At 35.4% G+C, this 24342-nt stretch overlaps 2 protein-coding genes across 5 annotated transcripts in view; both read right to left on the reverse strand.

Annotated features, from left to right (window-relative positions):
* Positions 1 to 3073: 3073 nt before the first annotated feature.
* Positions 3074 to 11221, reverse strand: arl6 (ADP-ribosylation factor-like 6). 3 transcript variants are annotated; one of them, XM_051108585.1, is made up of 8 exons: positions 11091 to 11218; positions 9216 to 9361; positions 9022 to 9083; positions 8855 to 8923; positions 8668 to 8762; positions 7893 to 8022; positions 6351 to 6406; positions 3074 to 5729 (listed from the first exon to the last, which is right to left on the reverse strand). In XM_051108585.1, exons 2-8 carry the CDS (start codon positions 9336 to 9338, stop codon positions 5704 to 5706), a joined length of 561 nt encoding a protein of 186 aa, XP_050964542.1. In that variant the 5' UTR covers positions 9339 to 9361; positions 11091 to 11218; the 3' UTR covers positions 3074 to 5703. The 3 variants fall into 3 exon arrangements, with proteins under 3 accessions (XP_050964542.1, XP_050964524.1, XP_050964534.1); XM_051108567.1 differs by lacking the exon at positions 3074 to 5729 and having other exon boundaries at positions 5736 to 6406; positions 11091 to 11221; XM_051108577.1 differs by lacking the exon at positions 3074 to 5729 and having other exon boundaries at positions 5736 to 6406; positions 10961 to 11104.
* Positions 11222 to 15597: 4376 nt separating this feature from the next.
* Positions 15598 to 24342, reverse strand: part of epha6 (eph receptor A6) — a 134820-nt gene continuing 126075 nt past the window's right edge. Inside the window, exons 12-18 of one of the 2 annotated variants that reach the window (XM_051108536.1) lie at positions 23978 to 24039; positions 20877 to 21086; positions 20301 to 20450; positions 18900 to 19093; positions 18544 to 18693; positions 16314 to 16422; positions 15598 to 16058 (exon numbers count right to left, since the gene is read on the reverse strand). In XM_051108536.1, the coding sequence (XP_050964493.1) occupies positions 16023 to 16058; positions 16314 to 16422; positions 18544 to 18693; positions 18900 to 19093; positions 20301 to 20450; positions 20877 to 21086; positions 23978 to 24039 (911 nt within the window). In that variant the 3' untranslated portion in view covers positions 15598 to 16022. Of the gene's footprint in view, positions 16059 to 16313; positions 16423 to 18543; positions 18694 to 18899; positions 19094 to 20300; positions 20466 to 20876; positions 21087 to 23977; positions 24040 to 24342 lie in introns of both variants that reach the window. The other variant, XM_051108527.1, reaches the window with a different exon arrangement.

Here is a 24342-nt window from a genome sequence, read left to right on the forward strand (position 1 = left end):
TCAACAGCAAATGTGGCTTTTTCTGGCACAGGTTCTAAAAAGTAACAGACCTGGCATTTTGCAAGAAAACAATGTTCTGTCCGTTTAAGAACGGTAGAGGAAGAATTAAGGTTGTTAGGAGTCAGACAGGAGAATGACTAGGTATTTTACAGGTTTTGAAATGTTTATCCGAAAACACTTAAAATAAACTGTCGTATTCTGATGTTTTCTTCTAGATCCCTTGTGCATGGGATCAGCCATGCTGCGCAGATTTTGCTCAGCTAATGAGCACACTTCACATCTGTTTCGTGTTCTTTGAAGTGTGTCACTGAGAGATGAACATGAACAGTAGATCTGACAAAACTGTTAGCAATAATAACAAACAGCAAAATAATATTCAATGTAAAAACGCTTAGTTAACTAATGTGCGCTCGGAGCTCGGATGATACATTTGTGAAGGAAACAAAATAAACAATCTGGTAAAATGATTTTTAGATATTTATATATAAAAAAAATCGTTGTGCATTTTAATTCCTGTTTAACTACCTGTTGTATGTCTATCAATGGTGAACTACAGAATAGACTGTTGTTACCATCTAGCGGCAGAAGGGGGAACTAATTTTCGAAATCACCACCAGCGGCCCTTCTTGTACTCAGTAACTGCACGAACATCTGGAACTTAAAAGTTTAATTTGTCCATCTATAATTCGGCTACAGTAGCCTACATTAAAAAGTTAGACGTAAAGAAACTATACTTAGTTTCAGAAGTATAGCGGTGGAAAAATCCGCTATTTACAAAGGGAGATGGGAAGTGGCAGACAGTAGGCACTTAGAAGCTACAGGGTCCCGTATCAGCGTCACGTCTGTTACGCATGGCTAAAAGAGACGATCTGACACTGCGCACGGAGCTCAGAGTCTCCGTTGTGTTTTATATCTGCTGTCACTTTATCTTGGGGATCTGCACAGTCTGTCTCTAGTGCTGCCGCTTCACTGGCACCAGACGGCATATTTTCAATTTGCAGTTATATTAAAGGAACACTCCACCCATAAATTAAAATTCTGTCATCAATTACTTACCCTCAGGTCGGTTCAAACCTGCATGGTTTCTGTGAAACACAAAAGAGGATAATTTAGGTTTACTATGACTTCCACTTCATCATTTATCCTAATCTTTCTTTAAAAGAAAGGCATGCAGGTTTTGGAACAATACCAGAGTAAGAAAATGATGACTGAATGTTCGTTTTCAAGTTATATTAATATTAATGTTATTAAATTGACTTAGAATTGGATGGTCTTTGCAGCTGGTGTTTGAGCTATACTTTGTTGGTTCTAGGTGAATGAATTTATATTGTGTTGTTAGTAAGGAAGATTCTCTCCTCCACTCAGACAAATTTAACCTGGACTCAAGAAACTTGTTAAGCAAAAAGCAAAAGTGCTGCACCCCTTTTACAGGCATTTTACAAGAATAATAGGTACAACCATATCCAATTCTGGCACAAATGCTGCTTACACTGCAACGTATACATTTGAGGACTTTCTGGTCCTCAAATCTGATTGGCTGAGAGGAGTGTGATATTCTAGTGATATCAGGGCCTGTATTCACAAAACATTCTAAGGATAAAAGTAGCTCATAAACTGGCGATTTAGGAGCAAATCTTAAAAATAATGGGCATGTCAGTCCTACATTTTTGCTCTAAGAGTATTTCACAAAGCATTTTATCACTAAAACTAGCTCCTAAACCTATGAAACGTTAGTGAAGAGGACTCCTAAGTCACTAAGATCAAATCACAAACTATTTCCTGCTGAAAAGAAACAAACAAAAAACACCATCACAACCATCAACTTTTAAAAGTTAAAACATGGTTTCCTGTAGTGCGTTTTAGTGTGTTCCATTTAACCAGTAAAACCCTTAAAAATTCTGTGATGGTTTCTATTGTTTTTTTTTTTTTTTTTTTCAGCATGCAGGGCTAAAATTGCTGTTGCTGGGAATCTGCCACAGAATGTAAACATTTTAGAAACACGATGCATTTATTTGGACACATCTGTTTTCCCACACAACTTTTTTGTTTTTGGAGGTTATCCCAACTTCAATTCTTTGATTATATCCTTGTTTTCAATAACAAGTTGGGCAAGAAGTAACAGCTGTTCTTGCGTCCAGTTTGGTTTTCTTTTACTTTTGCATATCTTATATCAGCCATGATTATTCTTTTAATTAAAAGGCTATTTATATGTATATCTGCTAATTGTTTACGAGAAGCACAGTAAAAAGTTGTCAATTAGTTAAACATATACTTGTCTAATTAGCTTTGTACATTTAGCCTGTATTTTAAAAGCTTTATTTGATGTGCAACCTTTTTATTTTTAAATCTTTATTTGAATATGCCAACACAATATCGTACTCTACAATATTTTTATGAATAAATCTCTGACTCAAACAGCTCAAACACTGTGTGCATAGTTAGTAAACATGCTGACATCATCCATAGTAACGAGGTCAACCCCACCCTTACTCTTATCTTAAGACTTCTCTCTATTTCTTAGTAAACATTTGTCTCAGCAGCAATATCAGATTTGTAGTCGTGCAGTTGCTCTTTTATTAACACTTAAATCATCACATAATTAAATGAGATGAAGCTCCAGCTGACGTCTCCAATGACAGCATAGTGTTTGGCACCACTAAGTTTTTCAGTGGCCGGAAAAGACATTAAATGCCCTTGATTCCATAAAAACGGCAGATGGCACTATGATGAGATTCTGTCATTTTCAGAAGCTTATATGACCGTGCTGATGCTGGGGTCTTAATGAGCAAGGGTATTTGATTTTCCACAACTATAATCACTGCCATGGTTCAGCCACCCCATAATAGCTGTCCCTCACTTAGTTCAGACTCAAAAAGCTCTGGCCACACTATTTATTTAAAGAGAAAGACGGATGAAGCTCTGTGCCACACTTTGGTACTGACTGGTCAGTTGACTACTGAAAAGAAAAAAAAAAAAAACAGAGAGACATAAAGTTGAGGTCAAAAGTTTACATACACCTTGCAGAACCTGCAAAATGTTAATTATTTTACCAAAATAAAAGGGGTCATACATATGCATGTTATTTTTTATTTATTATTGACCCGAATAAGATATTTCTCATAAAAGACATTTATTACACTTATGACACTCTTAAACATAAAGGTGCTTTAAAAAGTTCTTCACAGCAATGCCATGAAAGAACCATTCAGTCAAAGGTTCTCTAAAGAACCATCTCTTTCTTAGCTTTTTATAATGTGAAGAACCTTCTTTCGCCACAAAGAACCTTTTGTGAAACAGAAAAGCTCTTCAGATGTTAAAGGTTCTTTATGGAACCATTTAGACAAAAAGCGTTCTTCTATGGCATTGTGAAGCACCATTTTTTTAAAGAGTGTAGTCCACAAGATAAAATAATAGTTTGCCTTTTTAAGAAAGCTTTTTATTTATTCTTTTTCTTCTTCTGCGCAAAGGATTTGCAGACCTCATCCAGTGATCTAGAACCACCGACGGAAATGGTCGAGCGCACACAGAAAAACATGATATTATCCATTCATTTTAACCAAAAAAAAAAAAATAAATCGATGCAGCTTTCAGACGCGACTTTCTTCTTATTTTAATAGTTTGTTTATGGCGTTATTTAAATTAAAAATGTCTAGAGCACATTATTTTACTGCATCTCTTTTCTCGCAGGTGGATTCTCTTCACTCATAAAAATGACATGCTTTCTCTCACTTGCTTGTGCGCGCTCAGAAACAGATCAGCGCATATGACAACAGATGTAATCAGTATTTACATATACATAACAATACAAAATGTATCAGCCTCACGTGTCCCACATTGTCCCGCAAAATCACATCTATTTCCCAAAACAGCCCTGTTGCCAGGTGGTCACCCTATCACTGATGCTCCAGAAGGAAAAACCATGTATTAGGAGCTGGGGGGTGTAAACTTTCAAACAGAATGAGGATGGGTATTATTTTTTTGCCTAAATATCTTTTTTCCCCATTTAGTACTCCCCTTCAAAAGCTACAGAAAATGTTTCCTAGAAGACAAAAAAAGTAAAATTTACCCTGATCCTTAAATTCAGCATTGTCTTTCCTTCTGAAGCATCGGTAAGCGTTTAAACCTTCTAGTTGCATACGAGTCTCACAGTTGTCCTCAGTGTGAAAAGATGGATCTCAAAATCATACAGTCATTGTTGGAAAGGGTTCAAATACATAAAAATGTTCAGGACAAACAAGGAACTCATGAACAACTGTCAATAATAATAACTTAATTAAAAAAAAAAAAAAAAAACACTGCTGTGGATTATTCAGGTAACAACACAGTATTAAGAACCAAGTGTATGCAAATTTTTAAACGGTAATTTTTATAAATTCAACTATAAATTTTCTTTTGTGGACTATATGTAAATATCTTTTATGTGAAATATCTTACTCAGGTCAGGACTAAATAAAAAAAAAAAAATTACATGCATTTTGTATGATCCCTCTTATTTTACTAAAATAATTAACATTTTGCAGATTCTGCAAGGTGTATGTAAACTTTGACCTCAACTGTGTATTATATATATTGTATATACTGTATATTCATACACAGAGTAAGCCCACAGTTTGTTTATTGTTTAAACATTCTATTACAGCATCCCTTATTTGTGAATAAAACATCAAGAAGAAAAAAAAAAAAAACAACAACAACTAAAAACAGTGAAATGTTTTGTATAGAAAATAAGTTAAAATGTGAAAATGTACTTTGTCTAGACAAAACACAAGACAAAAATGCAGCAACAATTCCTTTACATGTTTTTAAAACAAAATGTTTATGGAAAATAAATAACTCCAGAACAAAAAGGAACATTTCTTCTGTGATGATTTGTAATGATTTTGTCATAATTTCTCATTTTCATACTGTTCAGAGGCAACATGCATACAATGCATGAAAAAGTAAAATATAGTGACTAAACGGCACTACTGTACATCACTACAGTAACAAGCTTTGACCAATTTTACTTTTTAAAGCAATGGAATAAACACTGCTCAGGAATGTTTTCTATCTATTCATATACAAACATAGCTAAGATATAAAATATTAGTCACCGTGCTCTGCTGTCTGAGAAACCTGTTACAGTAAGTTTCTCAACAGAATTACATTATAGCATTGGCAGCCAAGAAGTGTAGTGTATGTATTCATCAAGATAGAAGGTGCAATGATCAAATCCTAGATGCACTGTCACAGACAAATTTACACCTGACATTAGCATAATAGCTCAGGTAATTAAAAATAGTGAAATGTTTTGTGATCCTACTCATTTGGAGGTAGTGAGAAAATGTATATGGCCGAACTGATTTTTTTGTTGTAAATTCTAATGTGTTCTTCTGCATCCTGGACAACTGGGAATCTGTCAATCACTTATTGGGCTAAAAGATCCAACTTTACTAGGTATGTGTGACTTTGAAAGAAAACGTAGTGAAATTTAAAAAGAAAAGTATCGACTGACCTCTTGTGATCAGATCAACTGAAACAGATGTTCATACCTAGTGCAAACAGGGCCAAACAGTTTATTACACTACCAACCTAACTGATTTTAATGTCAGCACAGACATCAGTTTTGTGCCCAAAGGTGAAGATTTTGCCTGTTTTGTCTGGCTCCGCCACTGCAGCTGGTGACCTTGACTTTTTTTTTTTTTTTTTTATTTCAGGAGGGTTTTACGTTTTCATCGCTCTGATTTGATCTGTTAATGAGAAGGGAAAAAAGAAAAAAACAGAACAAGGATTTTACTCACTGTACATTTTTACTGAAAAGGCTTCAGATAAAGACGAGACCCTAAATTGTTGGACCAAACGATAAAACACTGGGTAGAGAAGAACAGACATCTGTGAACTTCATTTAATAGTTAGTGACTAACTCAAATGCACCTCAAACTACAAGGAGGAGAGAAAGTCATAAATAGTTTTGCATCAATTTGGGCAGTATCTAATCTTTGAGGTACCTTCAAAAGATTATTTGCCTTTGAATTTCCCCCATAAGGCCAAAATAATGTGTAAATTGGTGCAAGAATAAATACAGCCCAAAAGTGAGTTCTAACAGTTAAAGTTAAATTTAACTGTACAATTAACCAAGGATCACAACACATCTGGGAACTTAAACTTCAGTACTTACTGTGCAATTTGTTCTATGGGTGAAATAAAACACAAGAATATAAAAGGCATTGAACATTTTAAACAGATTACACTGTATATACTTTTTTCCTGACACCCTTCTTAAAAAGAATTTCAGCACATCTTTGTATAAACTAGTAATTAAAAGACAAACAGGAAATTAGATGCACAAAACATGGAATGTGTGTATTTACCTTGCAGCCAGTCTACACCCTCCGGAAGACCTTCTCCTTTCACTGCATCACTTGCACTGTAAATTAATATATGAAGTTAATATGTATACTGTATGTGTATAACATAGAAGCATAATACCGTTCAAATATTTGGTGTCTGATTTTTAGTGAATACTTCTATTCAGCAAGGACACATTAAATTAATCAGTTAAGCTGCTTACATTGTTACAATGTTTTGCTTTAAACACATTTTGAAGTTACAATTCAAAGAATCCACAAAAATAAAATAAAATAATATAATTCACAATTTCCCACAAAAAAAAAAAAAAAAAAATGTTTTCAACATTGATAACAATAGTAAATATTTCCTGAGCATCAAATCAGCATATTAGAATGATTTCTGAAAGATCACGAGACACTGATGACTGGAGTAATGGCTGCTAAAAATTCAGTTTTGTTTTACAGTAATGTATTACATTTTAAAATATATTCTTACAGAAAACATACACACACACACACACACACACACACACACACACACATATATAAGTATAAAATAAATCTACATTTAGGAAACACACACACACATATACGCAACTTCTCCAGCATTATTCAGACAGGACAGGTTTACCCTGAGGAGATTAAGCAAATTCGTCATAGACGTACTTTGTGATTGTGTTATTGCCATCTGAATTGAACATGTCTCACACAACCTTTGTAAAAATCAAAGAGCAAATTACCTGCCCTGGCTAGCTCAAGGTTCCTCTGAGAAATCTAATTCTGTCTGGATAGGAATGCTTGTCAGTGCGGTATGTAACACTTTTCCTCATTTATTATGACATTTGTAGAACACTGTAACTAAAGCTAAATCTCTTAATGTGCTGCCTGCTGCATTAGCTCGGTGATTTATGTACTTTCGACATCCCATCCAATGTACATAGAAAATTCAATCAATAATGAGTCCCTTAATTGTGTAATATAATTAATGAGTTCCTTTTTATTTATTATATGCATAATGTTATCATTATGTAACTTATATAAACCTTGTTTATTTTAAGTCCTGCCATTTTGCCCACATCCTGACAAACAGACCTTAGTCAGGGTAGTGATTTTTTTTTTTTCCTGACCAGAATGAAAATGAGGCTGTGAGGGATAGAAATACAGTGCATTCACAGGATTGTACAGTGCGTTTAGCTTCTGGTAAACAAAAATGTCATAAAACATTGAAAGTTGTGAATTATGAAAATTATGAGATCTAGGACCTTCAGTGCATGCCACTGTAAAGCCTGTAAGTCTATCCCTCACAGCCTTGTTTTCATCCCTGTTAAATTCAGGATGGTGTCAAACCTAATGTCTAACGTTTATAGAGCCTCTGACTTCGCATCAGTAATAATATCTGAGATCCCAATCTCACCCAAATCAGTATAGACAATTAATAATTGTAACTTAAACATTGCTTAGAAAACAAACTGTCAGAATAGTGCTTTACATTTTTTTAATTTATGCAAATTATTTCAATGTAAGCAGACAACAATTTAACCAAAAATAATTTTGTTTTCTTACCAGATATGCCATGGTTTGTCCTTAATGCTTTCCAGACACAAGAGCTGGGAGACCTTTACTGCTGACAATGCATCCCTGAGGTCCATCTTGTTGGCGAAAAAGAGTATAGGTATCCTTCTGTGCTTAATATCTAAGTTTGCCCAGAAAAAAAAAAAAAAAAAAAAAACACATAAATGAGCATTAGGGTGCTTTTAAAGAAATAATTCACCCACAAGGAAAGACTGGCTCAAAATGTACCCCATCCTCAGGCCATGTAAGTTGTAGGTAAGTTTGTTTCTTACTAAAATGCAGCTTTTTACCTAACACCCTGTTCATTTAGGGGTTTGCAAACTCAGTCCTGCAGTGTCCTGCAGAGCTTAGCTCTAACCCTAATTAAACACACCTGAACCAGCTAATCAAGCTCTTACTAGGCATGCTAGAAACTTCCAGGCAGGTGTGTTGAGGCAAGCTGGAGCTAAACTCTGAAGGACACCGGCCCTCCAGGAGACCCCTGTGTTGATTAACTGAAGTCATGTAGATTCTTGTGATGTGTTTAATCGGCTGTTTGGACTCTTATTCTGACGGCACCCATTCACTAGAGAATCCAGTGGTGAGAAAGAGATGTAATGCTAAATTTCTCTAAATCTGTTCCCATGAAAGACCAAACACATCAACATCCTGGAAGGCCAGGCCTGTGGGTGAGTACATTTTCAGGAAATGTACATTTCTGGGTGAAATGTTCCTTTAATTCAGATCTGAAAATGCTGACTAAAACAGAGATAAATGAAAGATGTACCAGGGTGATTCAAAAGAGTATCCAATTCTTCTTTTGCCACCACCATTCTAAGTTTATCACCACTGTCAATCACAAATATGATGGCCTGACCCTCCCTGAAAATAACATGACACAATTAAACACACAAAAATGTAAAAAATGGTCAGTCAAAAGCTTAATCAGATAAGCTTGAATTAGAGAAACTCACTTGTAATAGTGCTCCCACAGATTTCTGTATCTGCCCTGCCCTGACATGTCAAACACTGTGAAAGAAAGACTTTAGGAAAAATAGGGACATTGTGTTAGTAAGACAAATGGTTTCAGACAATAAGAATTAAATCACATTATCTACAGTTAACGTTTTCAAATATTGACCTTGACGTCTTAAACTTTTCTATGCTGAAACCTATAGTTGGGACAATGTCTTGAGCCTGAGCCTGCAAGAAAAAAAAGGCAACATCACAACTGTGAGCTCACACACAAAACAGAAATCAAAGAGAAAGGAATATTCAAAAACAAACTGAAAACCAAGCTATTTCATATTGGGTTCACAAATAGGAGTGACATACATTGGATGGCTTTAGCTGGTTGATGATTGTAGTTTTTCCACTGTTGTCCAGACCTAAACACAGCACGTTCACTTCCTTCTTCTTCAGGCCCAGCCAGCCTGCAAGCTTGTCAAAAAGCCCCATTTGCCTATCTGGATGGGACGCTTCTGGAAAGAGATCACATCAAAGACAAGCTCCATTAGATTATTCATTAGTTGCATCCAGAGGCTGACAAACACTTGGGATAGCAGAAATGTTTCTTTTTTCAGTTTCCGTAGGGCACTAACTGGTGATGGCACCAATTGCATGTATGTATGTATAGATAGATAGATAAAATATTAAGATCTACTGCTGCTAGTACCACATTTTTTAATTTATTGTAATATGAATTCCAGCTAATTGTGACACTTAAAGTGAGACGATTATGCTATTAAGTCTCTTATGCTCATCAAGGCTGCATTTAACCAGAAAAACCGTAATAACAGTATATTGTGAAATATCATCAGAATTTACCATATATTTTCAATGTAATGCATTCCTGAGATGAAAAGGCTGAATTTTCAGCCATTACCCAAGTCTTCCATTTCACACGATCCTTCAGAAATCATTTTAATACGCTAATTTGATGCTCAATAAAAATGTCCTATTATTGTCAATGTTGAAAATGTTTTGCTGCATGCCTAATATTTCTGACAACTGTGAATAGAAAAAAAGATGACAGCATTCATAGCAAAAGATCACAGCATTTGTTTGAAATATACATTTTTTACTTTATAAAGTGTGACTTTACAATAAAATGTTTTTATAGTCACTTTTTAATTAATTTAATGCCCCCTTGATGAATATACATCTACACACACAGATGCAGAGGACTGCTTACACCTGTGTTTTATGTATCATTTATTGTATTTTAAGTTATTATTTGTATATGTGTATTGTTAATTTCATTTAGAATTTGTATATTTAATATTAATAAATATAAGCCTTTTTCCATGCATAGTACAGGCCTACAATTGTAAATAGTTTAACAACAACACTAATTGTTTTAATAATAAAGGTTGTTAAATTTTGAAACCTTTTAATACTTAATGTTGACCGGCATCGTTTGCTATTAGCGGTTGGTCTGATAAGAAAATCAGCTTGTTCGCTACTTTTTTTTTAATAATCCGATTTAAGTTAATTAACTTGAGCTGCGAGCAGACAAACAGCCTGCAACATGCACTAAAGGCTGTGGTACCTGAACCTAATTATTTACGTAACTTTACACACAATACTTGAAGCTGTAAAGTATGTGTATGCGCTTATCTTGGGTCTAAAGAAAGCACCCACCTGTTGTGTATAGCAATACATGAAATGGAAATTTCAGTTGCATAATATAGCTTTACACGACCATCCATCAAACAGTCAATCCAATGACAGCAGAGACAGAGGTATTATAACGTATTTAACCATCTCTCATAGTGTCGTAACGTTAGGTCAGAAGCACATGAACGGACAACCGTAAAAGCGTAATCTACGAGAACAGCCTGTAATCCTCTGAGCTCATTAGCACACAGGCTAGCTCTTCACATAGGCGAAAATAATCCAAACACTTCCGTGTCTGACGTTTGTTCTATTAAACACACAAAACATCCACATAAATGCACCACACGGTAGACATTTTCTGCAAATCTAATGTTATTTTTTCTATATTCGTTGCAGATGACGGCTAGCTGCTTGGCTAACCTGCTCTTTCAGTCTGGTGTACATGTAAATATCTTCCTTACTTTTCTGCTCCGGCTCCGCTGAAGTTGTACGTTGTCTATGTTTTGATTAAATGCGATTTCGCATGCATAAATACCATTCATATGATCGATGGTACGTCCAGTGCAGATGGAGAGACGTAAACACACTCACCTGGCGTCCTGGAAACCCTGTAAAACTCTCCCACACACCGCTGCTAGGAGACCGATGACGCCTTTTCTCTCGACTCACATGTTTACTTAATAGCGCCATCATATGGACAATGTCAGAACTGTATCTTTGCATAAACACGACTTTCGGAAATCGTACAGTAGTGTCAGGATTTCTGAAGCAAGTGGATTTTAAACGCAATTTTTATGACAACAGAGTGACTATACTTTCTTTCTTTTAAATAAATAATTTTAAAATGCCTTCATGATTTTTTTTTTATACCAGTGTCCAATCCTATAGCCATTCAATCTCAAACTGTAAAAATCTGATAAATCAATAAATCCGTTATGAATTATTGTAATCTAAAATAAGAGTCATCTTAACATACACCATTTCAATGTTTACTGTGTGAAAATGCCTGTCAGTGTCAGTGAAAAGCATGTTTTAGTTTGAAAATAGTATTTAATTGTGTGTATTTATCATATAGAAAATAAGAGTTATAGCAAAACAATTAGCCTAGCAAACACAGAAGTGAAATTCATAATGATGTTCATGACTTTAAGAAAAAAAGAAAAAAAAAAAAAAAAAAAATATATATATATATATATATATATATCAGTGGCGATTTCTTTAAGACTGCAAGGGAAGCTCAGCTTCCCCTATAATGTCACAAAATTAATGGTCAAATTATGTACTATTGTATTAACATTTTATTGACTAAAAATGCGTTAGAAAACGTTCATCTCAAAGACGAGTTCGTTCAGAATCAGTTAGATATAGCAGGTCGGCTGACTTGATTTTCTTCTCATACATTCCCGTAGCGTCACAGTACATTTCCCCGTTGAAGCCCAGCGTCCATTGACTTCAATGCGGCTGCTTTGAACGTTTTTTTTCAGTGCTTTGAAACTAGACGGTCATTGGATAAACGCTGCGATTATGTCCCGCCCACGGACGCTCAGCGTCTCTGGGGGTGAATGAGGAGCAAATGAGGAGTGGGCTGGCCTGGACTCCGAGCTTCTGCGTGATGATTGGAGGGTCTGTCGAAAGATTGCATCTCCTTTTGACTGACAGCGATTTTGTACTATAAGGAATCGCTGAAGCTATTCGCGCTCAGTCCCATCGCGGATTTCTCAAGTTCAGTCGAAATAAAAACTGCTGCAACCTATTTCTTTATATTTGCTTGGCGAAATTGCTTCATTTTCATCATACATTTCACACAATTATACACCACATTCCTTGTTTCACTTTTACAGAGTTACCTAGCGTAATAGCCGAAAATGAGCTTCCCCTATTTGACAGACCAGTAGCCGCCACTGATATATATATATATATATATATTGTAATACTGTAGGTCTATATCAACTGCTGGATAAATCAAATTAGAAATATAGCAATTACCGGGGTTCAAGCGCTTTAAGGCATTCAAGCACATATGAAAAAAAGACTGTATTTAGCAAGCGTGTAACCGCTTAAATTAATGATTTTAAAAAGCATTTTTGGCAAATCCAGATAACTTACCATAAAAAATATTATGTTTTTTTAACAGTTATGACTGTTGTAGCGCCAGCTGTGGTCTGATCTCCCTAAAACTTTGCATGCTTGTTTAGAATCACCTGTCGCATGTGTTTCATGAAGTTTTGAGTTTTCCTTTAGGCTTTTGAGTAAATTTGGACAGGCCCTTTGTCTAAATGACCCCGTTATAGCTTCCCAAAGGGTAAATTTCAACTTTTCATTTATAATTATTGGCCTAAAGAATCCAGAGAATTGTACTGCAGTGTTTTTCTCCAGACTGAGCAAAAACCCTAGGTCTAGTTTGTAAAAGTAGTAAAAGTTTTTACCTCTTCTCAATCATGTAACAAATTATTTGATTGACAGCAGTGGTTCTAGAGCAGGGGTGCCCAACCCTGTTCCTGAAGATCTACCTTCCTGCAGAGTTTAGTTCTAATCCTGATCAAACACACCTGTGTGTAATTATCAAATGCTCCTCCAGATCCTAATTAGTTGGTTCAGGTGTGTTTGATCAGGGTTGGAGCTAAACTCTGCAGGAAGGTAGATCTTCAGGAACAGGGTTGAGCACCCCTGTTCTAGAGGCAAAGTATTCCGGAATCATACATTCTATGGTATGACGTGCAAAAAAAGTGTTACGTACAATTGTTTACACCCTTGAAAAATGCAATATCGCCCCCACAGTGGCCGATATCTTTCAAATTTCTCTAAGACCTTTGGGGCCATGAGTCAACCAGGCCCATCAAGTTTTGTTCCGATTGGCCTACGTTAACCTTGCCTAACAGGTATTCGAAATTTATTGGCCAATGGCGGCCATGTTTTTTGAGAGACCAAACACATATTGATTGGTTGTGCATTTAGAGCCATTTTTATGTTTTTTTTCCCTCTTAGCAGATTGAACTCTTACATAAGTAAGTTTGGCGAATATATCTCATTCCCTTCAGGAGTTATAAGCATTTTACTAAAAGTGGCCCTGCCCCTTTCAAACGTTTTGGCACCCCTTTTTATTTGTTTTGATTAATAAAACCTAGGAATAGTTCGCAAAAGTAGGTTTTTCAAAAAATGCGAAGTACCTGAAAATTTGAGGCGTGTATTTTGCCTGCCGTGAACCAAGGATTCCAATAACGTAAAACACTTGAGGCTGCTTAAGCTCTTAGGCATAATAGAAACTTCCTGGCAGGTGTGTTGAGGCAAGTTGGAGCTAAACTCTGCAGGACACCAACCAGGGCCGAGTTTGGGCACCCCTAGTTTAGGAGTTATGAGCGATTTCATACTTTTGATCACTGTAGCACCCCCGTCAGGCCGACTGGAGGGAGCCTTGGTCATGTGGTAGGCGGTGCGAGTACTACCGAGTACTCCAAGTTTCAAGTCTCTATACAGTTTGGTCTGCTATTTCAACCCGTAATAATCCTTAGTATTAAAATGTTAAAATCTGAAAAAATATTGTTGTTACTTTTATCAATTTAATTAATCTGTAAAGGGGACCAGGCATAACTGTCCCCCAGTACACTTATTATTTTGTGTCCATTTTAAATTATGCCTCCATCTTAGGGAAACAGCATGAAGAAACAAATTAATTTTTTGGCAAATTTTCAAGGGAGACCTATTCCTTTAAACTAGATGTTGATATAACTTGTCATGACTTGACATTCGACAAAATGAACTTTATATTTCATATTGTTTTTTAAATTAGTAGGACACAAACCCTAAAAATTTAAAGTTGGGAAATGAGTATAATTTATAATCAAATTACATTGATTAATCAAATCAATCTCAATTCATTGTATATACACATCAAAATCCACTTGTTGGGGAATGTTTGCTTGTAATTGGTGCTTGATCTGAGCATATTTCTCTCCTGATTCAGATAAAACGACTGGCGAAAGCAATAATATGGATAGAGGACTCTGGTTTTAGCTGGAAGCTGGAAGTTTAAAGTTAAGAATGTATTGATGGATTTGTTTATTACAAATGTGCAAACTTTTATCAGCTTATTCTGATGGCACCCATTCACTGCAGCAAGTGATGTAACGCTAAATTTTTCCAAATCTGTACTGATGAAGAAACAAATTCTTCTAAATCTTGGATGACCCGAGGGTGACATTTTCAGCAAATAAGATTTTTTTTTTTTTTTTTTTTTTTTAGGCAAACTATTCCTTTACAACTAACTTGCTTGTAGCTTTTTAATGATTTCATATTGTAATATTTTAGAAAGCGAAACCGCATTCCATATTATAATAATTTTTTTTCATTGTGATAGACTCACAAAAAAGAAACACACAAATATCTGTTATCATTTATTTTTACAAACATTCAACCTATATCACCTTTATCTCTCTGTACTCTTTATAAATTATAAAAAATAATGTACAATTAGTTTACTATGAACAATACATTATGACCTGATTACCCAGAGTTTTCCCTTGCCCTGCTCGAAGTAAGCACTCGGTTCTCTGTCGCGTTTGACGTTTGCACATTGCAACTTGAAGTTTGTCAAGTGGTCTCAGCGTCCCAAACATGTGTTCAGGTACAAAGAGCCGATCGAAGGATGGGGGCCTATATCAGCTAATGAACATGGTAGAGTATTGTGCGTTTGTATGTCTGGTGGAAGCGAAAGAGACTGCAAATGCATATGTTGCCATTGAAGTTATGCGTGTATGTAGGCCTGCCGTGTTGGGAAAAATACTTGCCAACATGCAGAGTGCTATATTGTCTTGTTCTCTATTTGAGAACATTTTACTGCAATCTGTTACCTCAATGATTCTCCACTGACTATATGACAATAGTTTCATAGTCGCAAGGCAAACTGATAAAATATCAGAGGTGTCTATAGATTCTGTACACCAGAGTAGACTGAACAAATGTGTGCAGTTTCACATCTCGGTCTGAGTGGATTTGTTTAAGTTTGTTCAATTTGACTGTGGTGCACAGGAGTAAGAAAATGGCTTACAGTCTTCTGAAAAGTCAGACTTTCACCACCTCGCTGACAGCCTGAGGAAGTCAATGGTTTGTGTGGCATTTTTTTTTTTTTTTCAACAGAGCAAGATAAAGCTCTGCACTCCCTACCTTGGCTCTTTTCTTGGTTTTCTAAAGACTGCACATATTGCTTAGAAAAGGAACTAAACAAAAGGCAACAGAAAAAGAAACAAAGTCACACGTACATATAAATATCAGGATAAATATCAGATGTGATAAACAATGTATAATAGCCATTTAAAGCTGAAGACATTCAACAGATCCATAGTCTCTCGTTTTAGAGGCTTGATGAATAAACCAGGAAAATCTCTTAAGACACATAATTTAATACATTAAAATAGCAAATATGCTATTCAGAGTTCTCAGGTTTGGAGTCCAGTCAATCACAGAACTTGCAGGATGACTGACAGATGACATCTTCGTAACAACAGAATGGTGCCATTGTTCCATTGTTTACTGTGGTTCCTCCGGGTAAATGGTCCAATTTTCCTGTTACACACAGTTCATCAAGAAGACAAACAATTCATGACATTTAGCATGTTTCTTCATTGCTTTCTTATGTATGTGTTTCAACTGGAAGCCTTCACTGGATTACGACAGAAACAGAGGCTGTGGAGCACTTCTCATGACGGACAGTCACTCCAGACCTGAAGGGTGTGTGTGTGTGTGTCTTGAGGGGTCTAGCGATGTTGTAAGAAGCGTTTTTATGAGAGTATGTGTATGTGTATATGTGGATTTTCATACATGGAAGTCACTCTGTTGGACGTGGAGGAACTGCAGTCGTAGTGCTTGTATGCTGCTCACTATCCTCCTCTGGTGACCAATCAGAGACACTCCGATTCTTCTTACATCACTGTTGAGAAAACAACAGGATGAGAATCCTGAAACTGAGGCAATTCATTGACAAGTGAATATGACTAGGACTATGTTCACAGGCTAAAAGTAATTGCTTAAAACCCCCACCCTTTTTTTTAAAGAATGGAACTAAAGATGTACTAAGGTAAAAGGCATATTTGATGTTATTCTTCTCTTAACCACTAGGTGGCTTTTTGTAAAGGTCCAGTATGCATGTGGAAATTTGGATGATACTAGATGCAATCACAGGCAGCAACACAAAGTTAGCTACTCTATGCTACTTCGATCTAATATTTATAGAAGCTTGTTTCCACCACTGAATAAATAAACAAATAAATAAATAAAAAAAAAGGTATTTGTGACTTGCAATTGCAATTCATTTTCCCCTAATAATTGTGTGACAAACTCACAAATCAGGTTTTTTTCTAAGAACGGTGTGATGTAAACCTGCAACTGCAAGAAAAGAAAGTCTGTTTGTGAGATAAAAAGTTGCAATTGCCTTTTTTTCATTTAGTTGCAGAAACAATCTTCAAGATTTCATGTTTGTTTGTTTTCTTTTTTTTTCTAATGTTACAGATTTATGTAGCAAAGGGGAATTAAAAGAACTATGTAAACATATGGTATTTGGGGTAGAAAACGCTCCTAATGTTGAAGCCAAAAGCACAATAACTGACATGATAATAAATAGCTGGCTGAATTCTCCATTTGTTGACAGATGGTCAGTATAATTTATTAGGTTGGGTGTATACCTTAGACACAGCCACCAAATAATAATTAAAAAAATCATATTAATATATATTATAAATTAATCATATATCCCATACTAGAATGTATTAATTTTTACTACTGCAAACCCATACTAAATTATGTGGTTTCCTTCAAACTGTGTAAAAAGCTTTCAGAATCTTTGCTTTCAATATATTTTTTTCCTGTTTTAAAATGAACATTTAACATATTATGAAAATAGTACAAAATTTGCTGAAGTGATTGTTTTAAACTTACAGTGTTACACTTACAGTGGATATAATTGTGCTACCAAATACATTTATATGATTTTTAAACAAAAACTTTTATGATTTTCCTACAAAATGTGCAGTTATACACCATGGTAGTAGTGAATAGCCCCTTTTTTTTGCTTAAGATTTGCCTCTTGCCCTGTTGTATGGAAGCCCGTTTCTGCCTAAATAAAAAAATAAAATAAAATAAAAAAAGGTAGTTGCGACTTTTTACACACAATTCAGAATTTTGTTTCATGCAATAGCTTGTCTACATCTCACAATTCTACAAACTCGCAAATTTGACCTTTTTTTTTTTTCTCCGAATTGTGATAGAAACTCGCAATTTTAACTTTTTTCTTGCAAATATGAGTTTAAATCTTGCAATTCAGGCTTTTATCTCACAATTCTGACTTTATCTTGCAATTCTGCCTTACTTTCATCAGAATTGTGAATTGTGTGATATAAACTCGCAATTGCAAGATATAAACTCACAATTGCAAAACTTTTTTCTCAGAATTGCTCAGAATATATCTAGCATATATTTATATATATATATATATATATATATATATATTTATATTTAGCAATTCTGATTTTATAACACAATTGTGAGTTAAGTCAGAATTTAATAACTTTATAACTCGTAATTGCAAGTTTGTACCTCACAATTCTGACTTTATAACTGGCAATCACAAGCTTATATTATGCAATTCTGAGAAAAAAAAAAATCAGAATTGTGAGTTTATATCTTGCAATTGTGAATTCATATCAGGCAATTGTGACTTTATAACTTGCAACAGTGAGTTTATATCTCACAATTCTGATGAAAAAAGTCAGAATTGTGAGATAAAAAGTCGCAATTACGATTTTATTCAGTGGTGGCAACGGGCTTCCATACTGTTGTACCCTATTCAAATGCAGCATTTGTTTGCTTTGCTAGACACTAACTGCGAATTAGCATAGATCAGAACAGTCTTTTAAAGCAAGCCAACAAAACTGAACTAAATCCACTACAGAGAGTGATCACAATCATTTTGCTTGCAAAACAACACCTGGGACCTAACTGATGTGTAAAAAAAATTAATGAGCAGGACTGATGCAGTAGTTTTAACTCCACTCACTCAATACTCATGGTGGATATGGAATCCAGGGTTGTGTACCCTGCTGCTATGAAGTTGTTCTTGTACTGACTCATTTTGATGGAATCCAACCAATCACCGATAGAAATGAAGAGAGGGTAGTCTGGCATATCCTCAGGGGATTCTGGGAAGCTGTTTAAACACAACACATAAAACAGTTTGGCACGTGTTTCATACAAGGCAAGAGACAACAGTTCAGTTTAATCAGTTTTTTCTGTCAGTAAACAAAAACAATTTTAGTTTAAAATGATCATTTCAACACAGGCACTCATTTTGATTCTAGTAAGCAATAAAGTAAGCAATTAAAATGTTGATTTTTAAATTTTATTGTGAATTACCTATTTACATCTTCCACCAGTGTGAGCAGGCTGCTGGGATTGCGGATCAGCTTATCTAGGAAGCTGACCACGTCATTAAACCGTGGTCGCCGACTGCGTTCCTTCTGCCAGCAGAGAAGCATGAGCTGGTGCAGGGCCACGGGGCAACCCATGGGTGCAGGGAGCCTGTAGCCCTCCTCTATAGACAGAATTACCTGCAGGAAGACACACACAAGTCTGTTGAGATACAAGACCATTTTACTAATGTTTGCAAACTCAATTTTAGGGATGCCCCGTCAGTGGTATAAAATACTTTAGCTAATGCTATTGGAAGAAGTTTGGTTCAAAAGTTTACATCCCCTTGATTCTTAATATTGTGTTCTTACCTGAATGATCCACACCTGTGGTTTTTTTGTTTAGTGATGGTTGTTCATAAGTCCCTTGTTTGTCCTGAACAAATAAACTGCCTGCTGTTCTTCAGAAAAATCCTTCAGGTCCCACAAATTCTTTGGTGTTCCAGTATTTTTGTGTATTTGAACATTTTCCAACAATGACCGTATGTTTTTGAGATGCATCTTTTCACACTGAGGACAACTGAGGGACTCATATGCAACTATTACAGACGGTTCAAATGCTCACCGATGCTCCAGAAGGAAAAAACACGCATTAAGAGCCGGGGGTGAAAACTTTTGAACAGAATTGAGATGTATACATGTTTCTTATTTTACCTAAATATCACATTTTTTCATTTAGTACTGCCCTTCAGATGCTACAGAAGACAGTTACGTGTTTTGCAGAAGAGCAAAATAAGTTCAATTTCACCCTAATCTTCAAATTCATAAAGTTTTCACCCCCTCCCCGGCTCTTAACGTGGTTCTATCTGGAGCATCAGTGAGCATTTGAACCTTCTGTAATAGTTGCATATGAGTCCCTCAGTTGTCCTCAGTGTGAAAAGATGGATTTTTCTGAAGGACAGCAGGCAGTTTAACTGTTCAGAACAAACAAGGGACTCTTGAACAACTATCACTAAACAAAAAACAAACAAACAAACAACAAAAACACAGCTGTGGATCATTCAGGTAACAACCTTAATACAATAGCACAGTATTGAGAATCAAGTGCATGTAAACTTTTGAGCCGGGGTGTTTTTACAAATTCAACTATTATTTTGTCTTGTGGCCTGTTAAATATATCTTATTCAGGTCAGTTCTAAATAAAAGAATAACACGCATTTTGTGTGATCCCTCTTATTTTTGTAAAATAATTAACATTTTTAATGATTTGGAAAGGGGGATGTAAACTTGTGACCTCAACTGTGTTCATTCTGAAAATATATATTAAAATATACATTAAGAAAATCTGAAATAAATTTTGTCCAGAAAAAAATGCCTTAGGAGGATTAAAATAGACCAAGTGACTCACATCTTGGTTGGACATCTCCCAGTAGGGCCTTTCTCCATATGACATCACTTCCCACATGACAATACCGTAGCTCCAAGCATCACTGGCTGAGGAAAACTTTCTGTAGGCAATAGCCTCTGGAGCTGTCCAGCGGATGGGGATTTTACCCCCCTGACAAAACAAAATCTTTTCTTTTTATTATAATAGCAATCGTCATCAAGCAATCGTTTCCTAGGCAATCAAAGGAGATATTGATTGCTTATGTAATGATGAGTCATAACTGAGCTATTCTGAGAATGTAAGTGTATAGAGTGACACACTCAGACCTACGTGTCAAAAAGTTCAGAAGTATTCAGACACATTTAGCATCTTATTATAAATCTAATTACTCAGTCACTCCTCAAAGTAAGCCCTTAATCTCATGTTATACTGCTTAGATAAACTCGATCCCATTCACTGACACACAACGAGCAGAGTAGAGCTAAGCTTCAGAGATTCGGGATCAGCTTTGGCTGTCTAAGGAGCACAGATTGTTATTAACTCTGAACAGCCCTGAATTTAAATGAACCAATATTGAAGCGGGTGTATGTGGCTTACTGTGGTGGTGTAAGCTGCCTCCGGGTCGTCCTCCAGCACCCTGGACAGACCGAAGTCCGACACCTTACACACCAGGTTGTCATCCACTAGAATATTTCGGGCTGCCAGGTCCCGGTGGACATAGCCGATGTCGGACAGGTACATCATTCCTGAGGCAATGCCACGCAGCATACCAACCAGCTGGATCACGGTGAAGTGTCCGTCATGCTTCTACAAAAGAAGAGAGAAGAGAAGAGGAGGACAGGCAAGAAGAGATAGAGAGCTTTATCACAATGAACAATAACAACATTCACCTTTAAACCAGACCTGACAGCATCAACAAAAAAGAACATTACAGTTTATGTTTGGATAGTAGATGATCCATTGGGTGCTATGAATGTTATTCATCTTTTTAATCACTTTTTATCCTGACCTTTTGAAAGTACAAATATTCCATGTATAACTTCTCAATAAAATTCAGCTCATGACTGTATGTGTATTGGTTAAGAACTGATAACTACTTATATGGTTCCTGAAGGTGCTTTTGTGGTGGAATGTGGATGAAACATCATAATTAAAGTTAAGCTGTAAGCCTACTTGTAATAAAATGAAAGTAAAATACACACAAATAACATTAAGACCGTGTTTCTGATCAAATAAAGCAGTAACTGATGTCAAAGTCATAAGTCTGTTGCTATAAGACTCTATAATCATAAGGTCAGAAGCTATAGCTTATGTGAATAAAAATCACAAACATGTCACTTGTACATTAAAGGATTAGTTCACTTCCAGAACAAAAATTTACAGATAATGTACTCACCCCGTTGTCATCCAAGAGGTTCATGTCTTTCTTTCTTCAGTCGTAAAGAAAATATGATTTTTGAGGAAAAATATTTCAGGAATTATCTCCATATAGTGAACTTCTATGGTGCCCACGAGTTTAAACTTCCCAAAGGGAAATAAATTATCCAAGTTAAGAAATAAATGTCTTATTTAGCGAAATTATATTTATATACTTTAACCTCAAATGCTCGTCTTGTCTAGCTCTGCGTGTACTGTGCATTTCGGTTCAATAGAGTTAGGGTATGTCGAAAAACTCCCATCTCCTTTTCTCCTTCAACTTCAAAATCGTACTACATCGCTGCAGAAGTACCGACCCAGTGTTTACAAAGTGAACATGCAAAAAAAGGTCAAACGCCCTTTACAACAACAAAAAAGAAGGTAAAACAGCAATGTAGGATGATTTTGAAGTTGGAGGAGAAAATGAGATGGGAGTTTTCGACATACCCTAACTGTCTTGAATGGGACTGCACAGAGCATTTGAGGTTTAAAAGTATATAAATTTTGTATTTTTTTCAGAAAATGACAGATTGTTTTGTTAGATAAGACTCCTCTTTCTTAGCTGGGATCGTTTAGCTTTGAAGCTGCACTGAAACTGCATTTTGGAAGTTCAAACTTGCAGGCACCATAAAAATCCACTATATGGAGAGAAATCCTGAAATGTTTTCCTAAAAAAAAACATAATTTCCTTACGACTGAAGAAAGAAAGACATGAACATCTTGGATGAAAACGGGGTGAATACATTATCTGTAAATTGTTGCTCTGGAAGTGAACTACTCCTTTAAATAATTTTATATATACAGATTTATTCATTAATGTGTAATACGTTTTTTTTTTTTTTTTTTACAAACGGATTATGAAAACTTAAATACAAGGAGCTCTAAAAGATTTTCAGAATTTTTACAACCCTTTTGCTTTAGACCATCTACAAAGGTTAAATCTACAAATTGAAACGTTAAGGTTACTATGGAATAAAAGGTAATAAAAAAGGTAATTGGTAAATAAAAAAGGTAACTGCAACTTTTTGTCTTACAATTCCGATTTATTTCTGCGCATTGTGAGATATAAACTCCCAACTGCGAGTTATAAAAAAAGTCAGAATTGTGAGATATAAACTCCTAATTGTGAGTTATAAAGTCAGAACTGCAATTCTGAGAAATGAAGTTACAATTCTGAGAAATAAAGTCAGAACTGTGAGATATAAACTCACAATGCATTTCTGACTTTTTTTCTTAGAACTGAGTTTATATAAATTGGGACTTTATTCTCAGAAATGTGTGTTTACATCTCACAATTCTGAGAATTGTGAGATATAAACTTGCAATTCTGAGAACATCAATATTTTTTCCCTCAAAATTAGACTTTATAACTCGCATTTGTGACTGTATAAAAAAAGTCAAAACTGCAAGATAGAAACTCCCATTTGTGAAAAAAATTGTAAGAATTATTTTTCACAATTTTTTTTTATATCAAACAATTTTGAGAAAAAGTCAGAATTGTAAGTTTATGTCTTCCATTTCTGACTTTATAACTCACAATTGCGAGTTTATATCATGCAATTCTGAGAAAAAAAAATTAAAATAACTTTATCTTCTAACTGGCAAAATTCCAGTATCGCGCATCTCTACTTTATATTTATTATGTATGACAAATTCTAATCTTTATTTCACCCTCAAAACAAATCAAAGGTAAGGAACGATAATCAGTTATAGTTAATACAGTTATGAAACAACAATCAGAACTAATTAATATACCTAGCAAAAGAAAAACAAAATGGTATTTGAAAATAGTTTTACAGCAATGGTTCTCTTCATGACTTTTCCAGTTTGTGATTTCCTGGATAAAACAATTTTTTATGCACCATTTATACCTGTTACAAATATTTTAGAGCTTGGTGTAATTAGCTTGCTATATAAACTATAAAAATGCTCATGGAGTTATAAGTTGTTACTCATTTACATGACATTGCCAGTTGTTTTTTTTTTTTTTTTTAGAAAACGTGGGTCATTTGAAATAAGAAATATTTCTGATTTTTAGTCCTTTTGGACTATTTTATTGCTTGTTTTGTTCTCTGCAGCCCCGCCCCAAGTGGACCCTGGTCCCCTGATTGAGAACCACTGTTTCAGACTGTCACATCGCAGGACATGTCAACTTTCCAAAAAGCATTTCATTTCAACTATCGATCTGTTGGCAAATTACAAAACGCTCTCTCTAGATAGGTGCATTTATGAGAAATGCCAGGTGTGGTGTGCCATATTAATGATGAATTGAGTTCTTGTACCCTCAGAAAAGAGTCCAAGGAGCCATTCTCCATGTACTCCACCACTATCATCACAGGCCGACCTACAAAGAGGAAAACGGGACACCTGTAAGTAATGGACGAAGCTATACAGAAAGAAACAGCAGGAAATGGGACAGATATTGCCACATTACTCATCTGTGTCTCTGTATGACTACAAGTCAAACCCAAAAGTTACATTAACATCTGTTTCTTTCAAGTACATTTAGAATTTTATCTGAACTACTCCAAACAACCTGAAATATTAGCTAATCTCTAGTAGCATGGCACTTTCTGGTAGAATAGATGAAAGACATGAGACAACACTAGAATCAAGTGCTGAGAAAGTTTTTTATGGAGGTTGAAGG

The sequence above is a fragment of the Labeo rohita genome, chromosome 1, assembly GCF_022985175.1.
Source record: "Labeo rohita strain BAU-BD-2019 chromosome 1, IGBB_LRoh.1.0, whole genome shotgun sequence".
NCBI classification, from domain to species: Eukaryota; Metazoa; Chordata; class Actinopteri; order Cypriniformes; family Cyprinidae; genus Labeo; species Labeo rohita.

Coding starts and splice junctions, on each gene's coding strand:
- arl6 (XM_051108567.1), bottom strand. CDS start 9,338: ATGGGGCTTTTTGACAAGCTTGCAGGCTGGCTGGGCCTGAAGAAGAAG. Junction 8,023..8,667: donor TACTCTTTTGAATCACCCTG/GTACATCTTTCA, acceptor GGGCAAACTTAG/ATATTAAGCACAGAAGGATA. Junction 6,407..7,892: donor GACAAACCATGGCATATCTG/GTAAGAAAACAA, acceptor ATTAATTTACAG/TGCAAGTGATGCAGTGAAAG.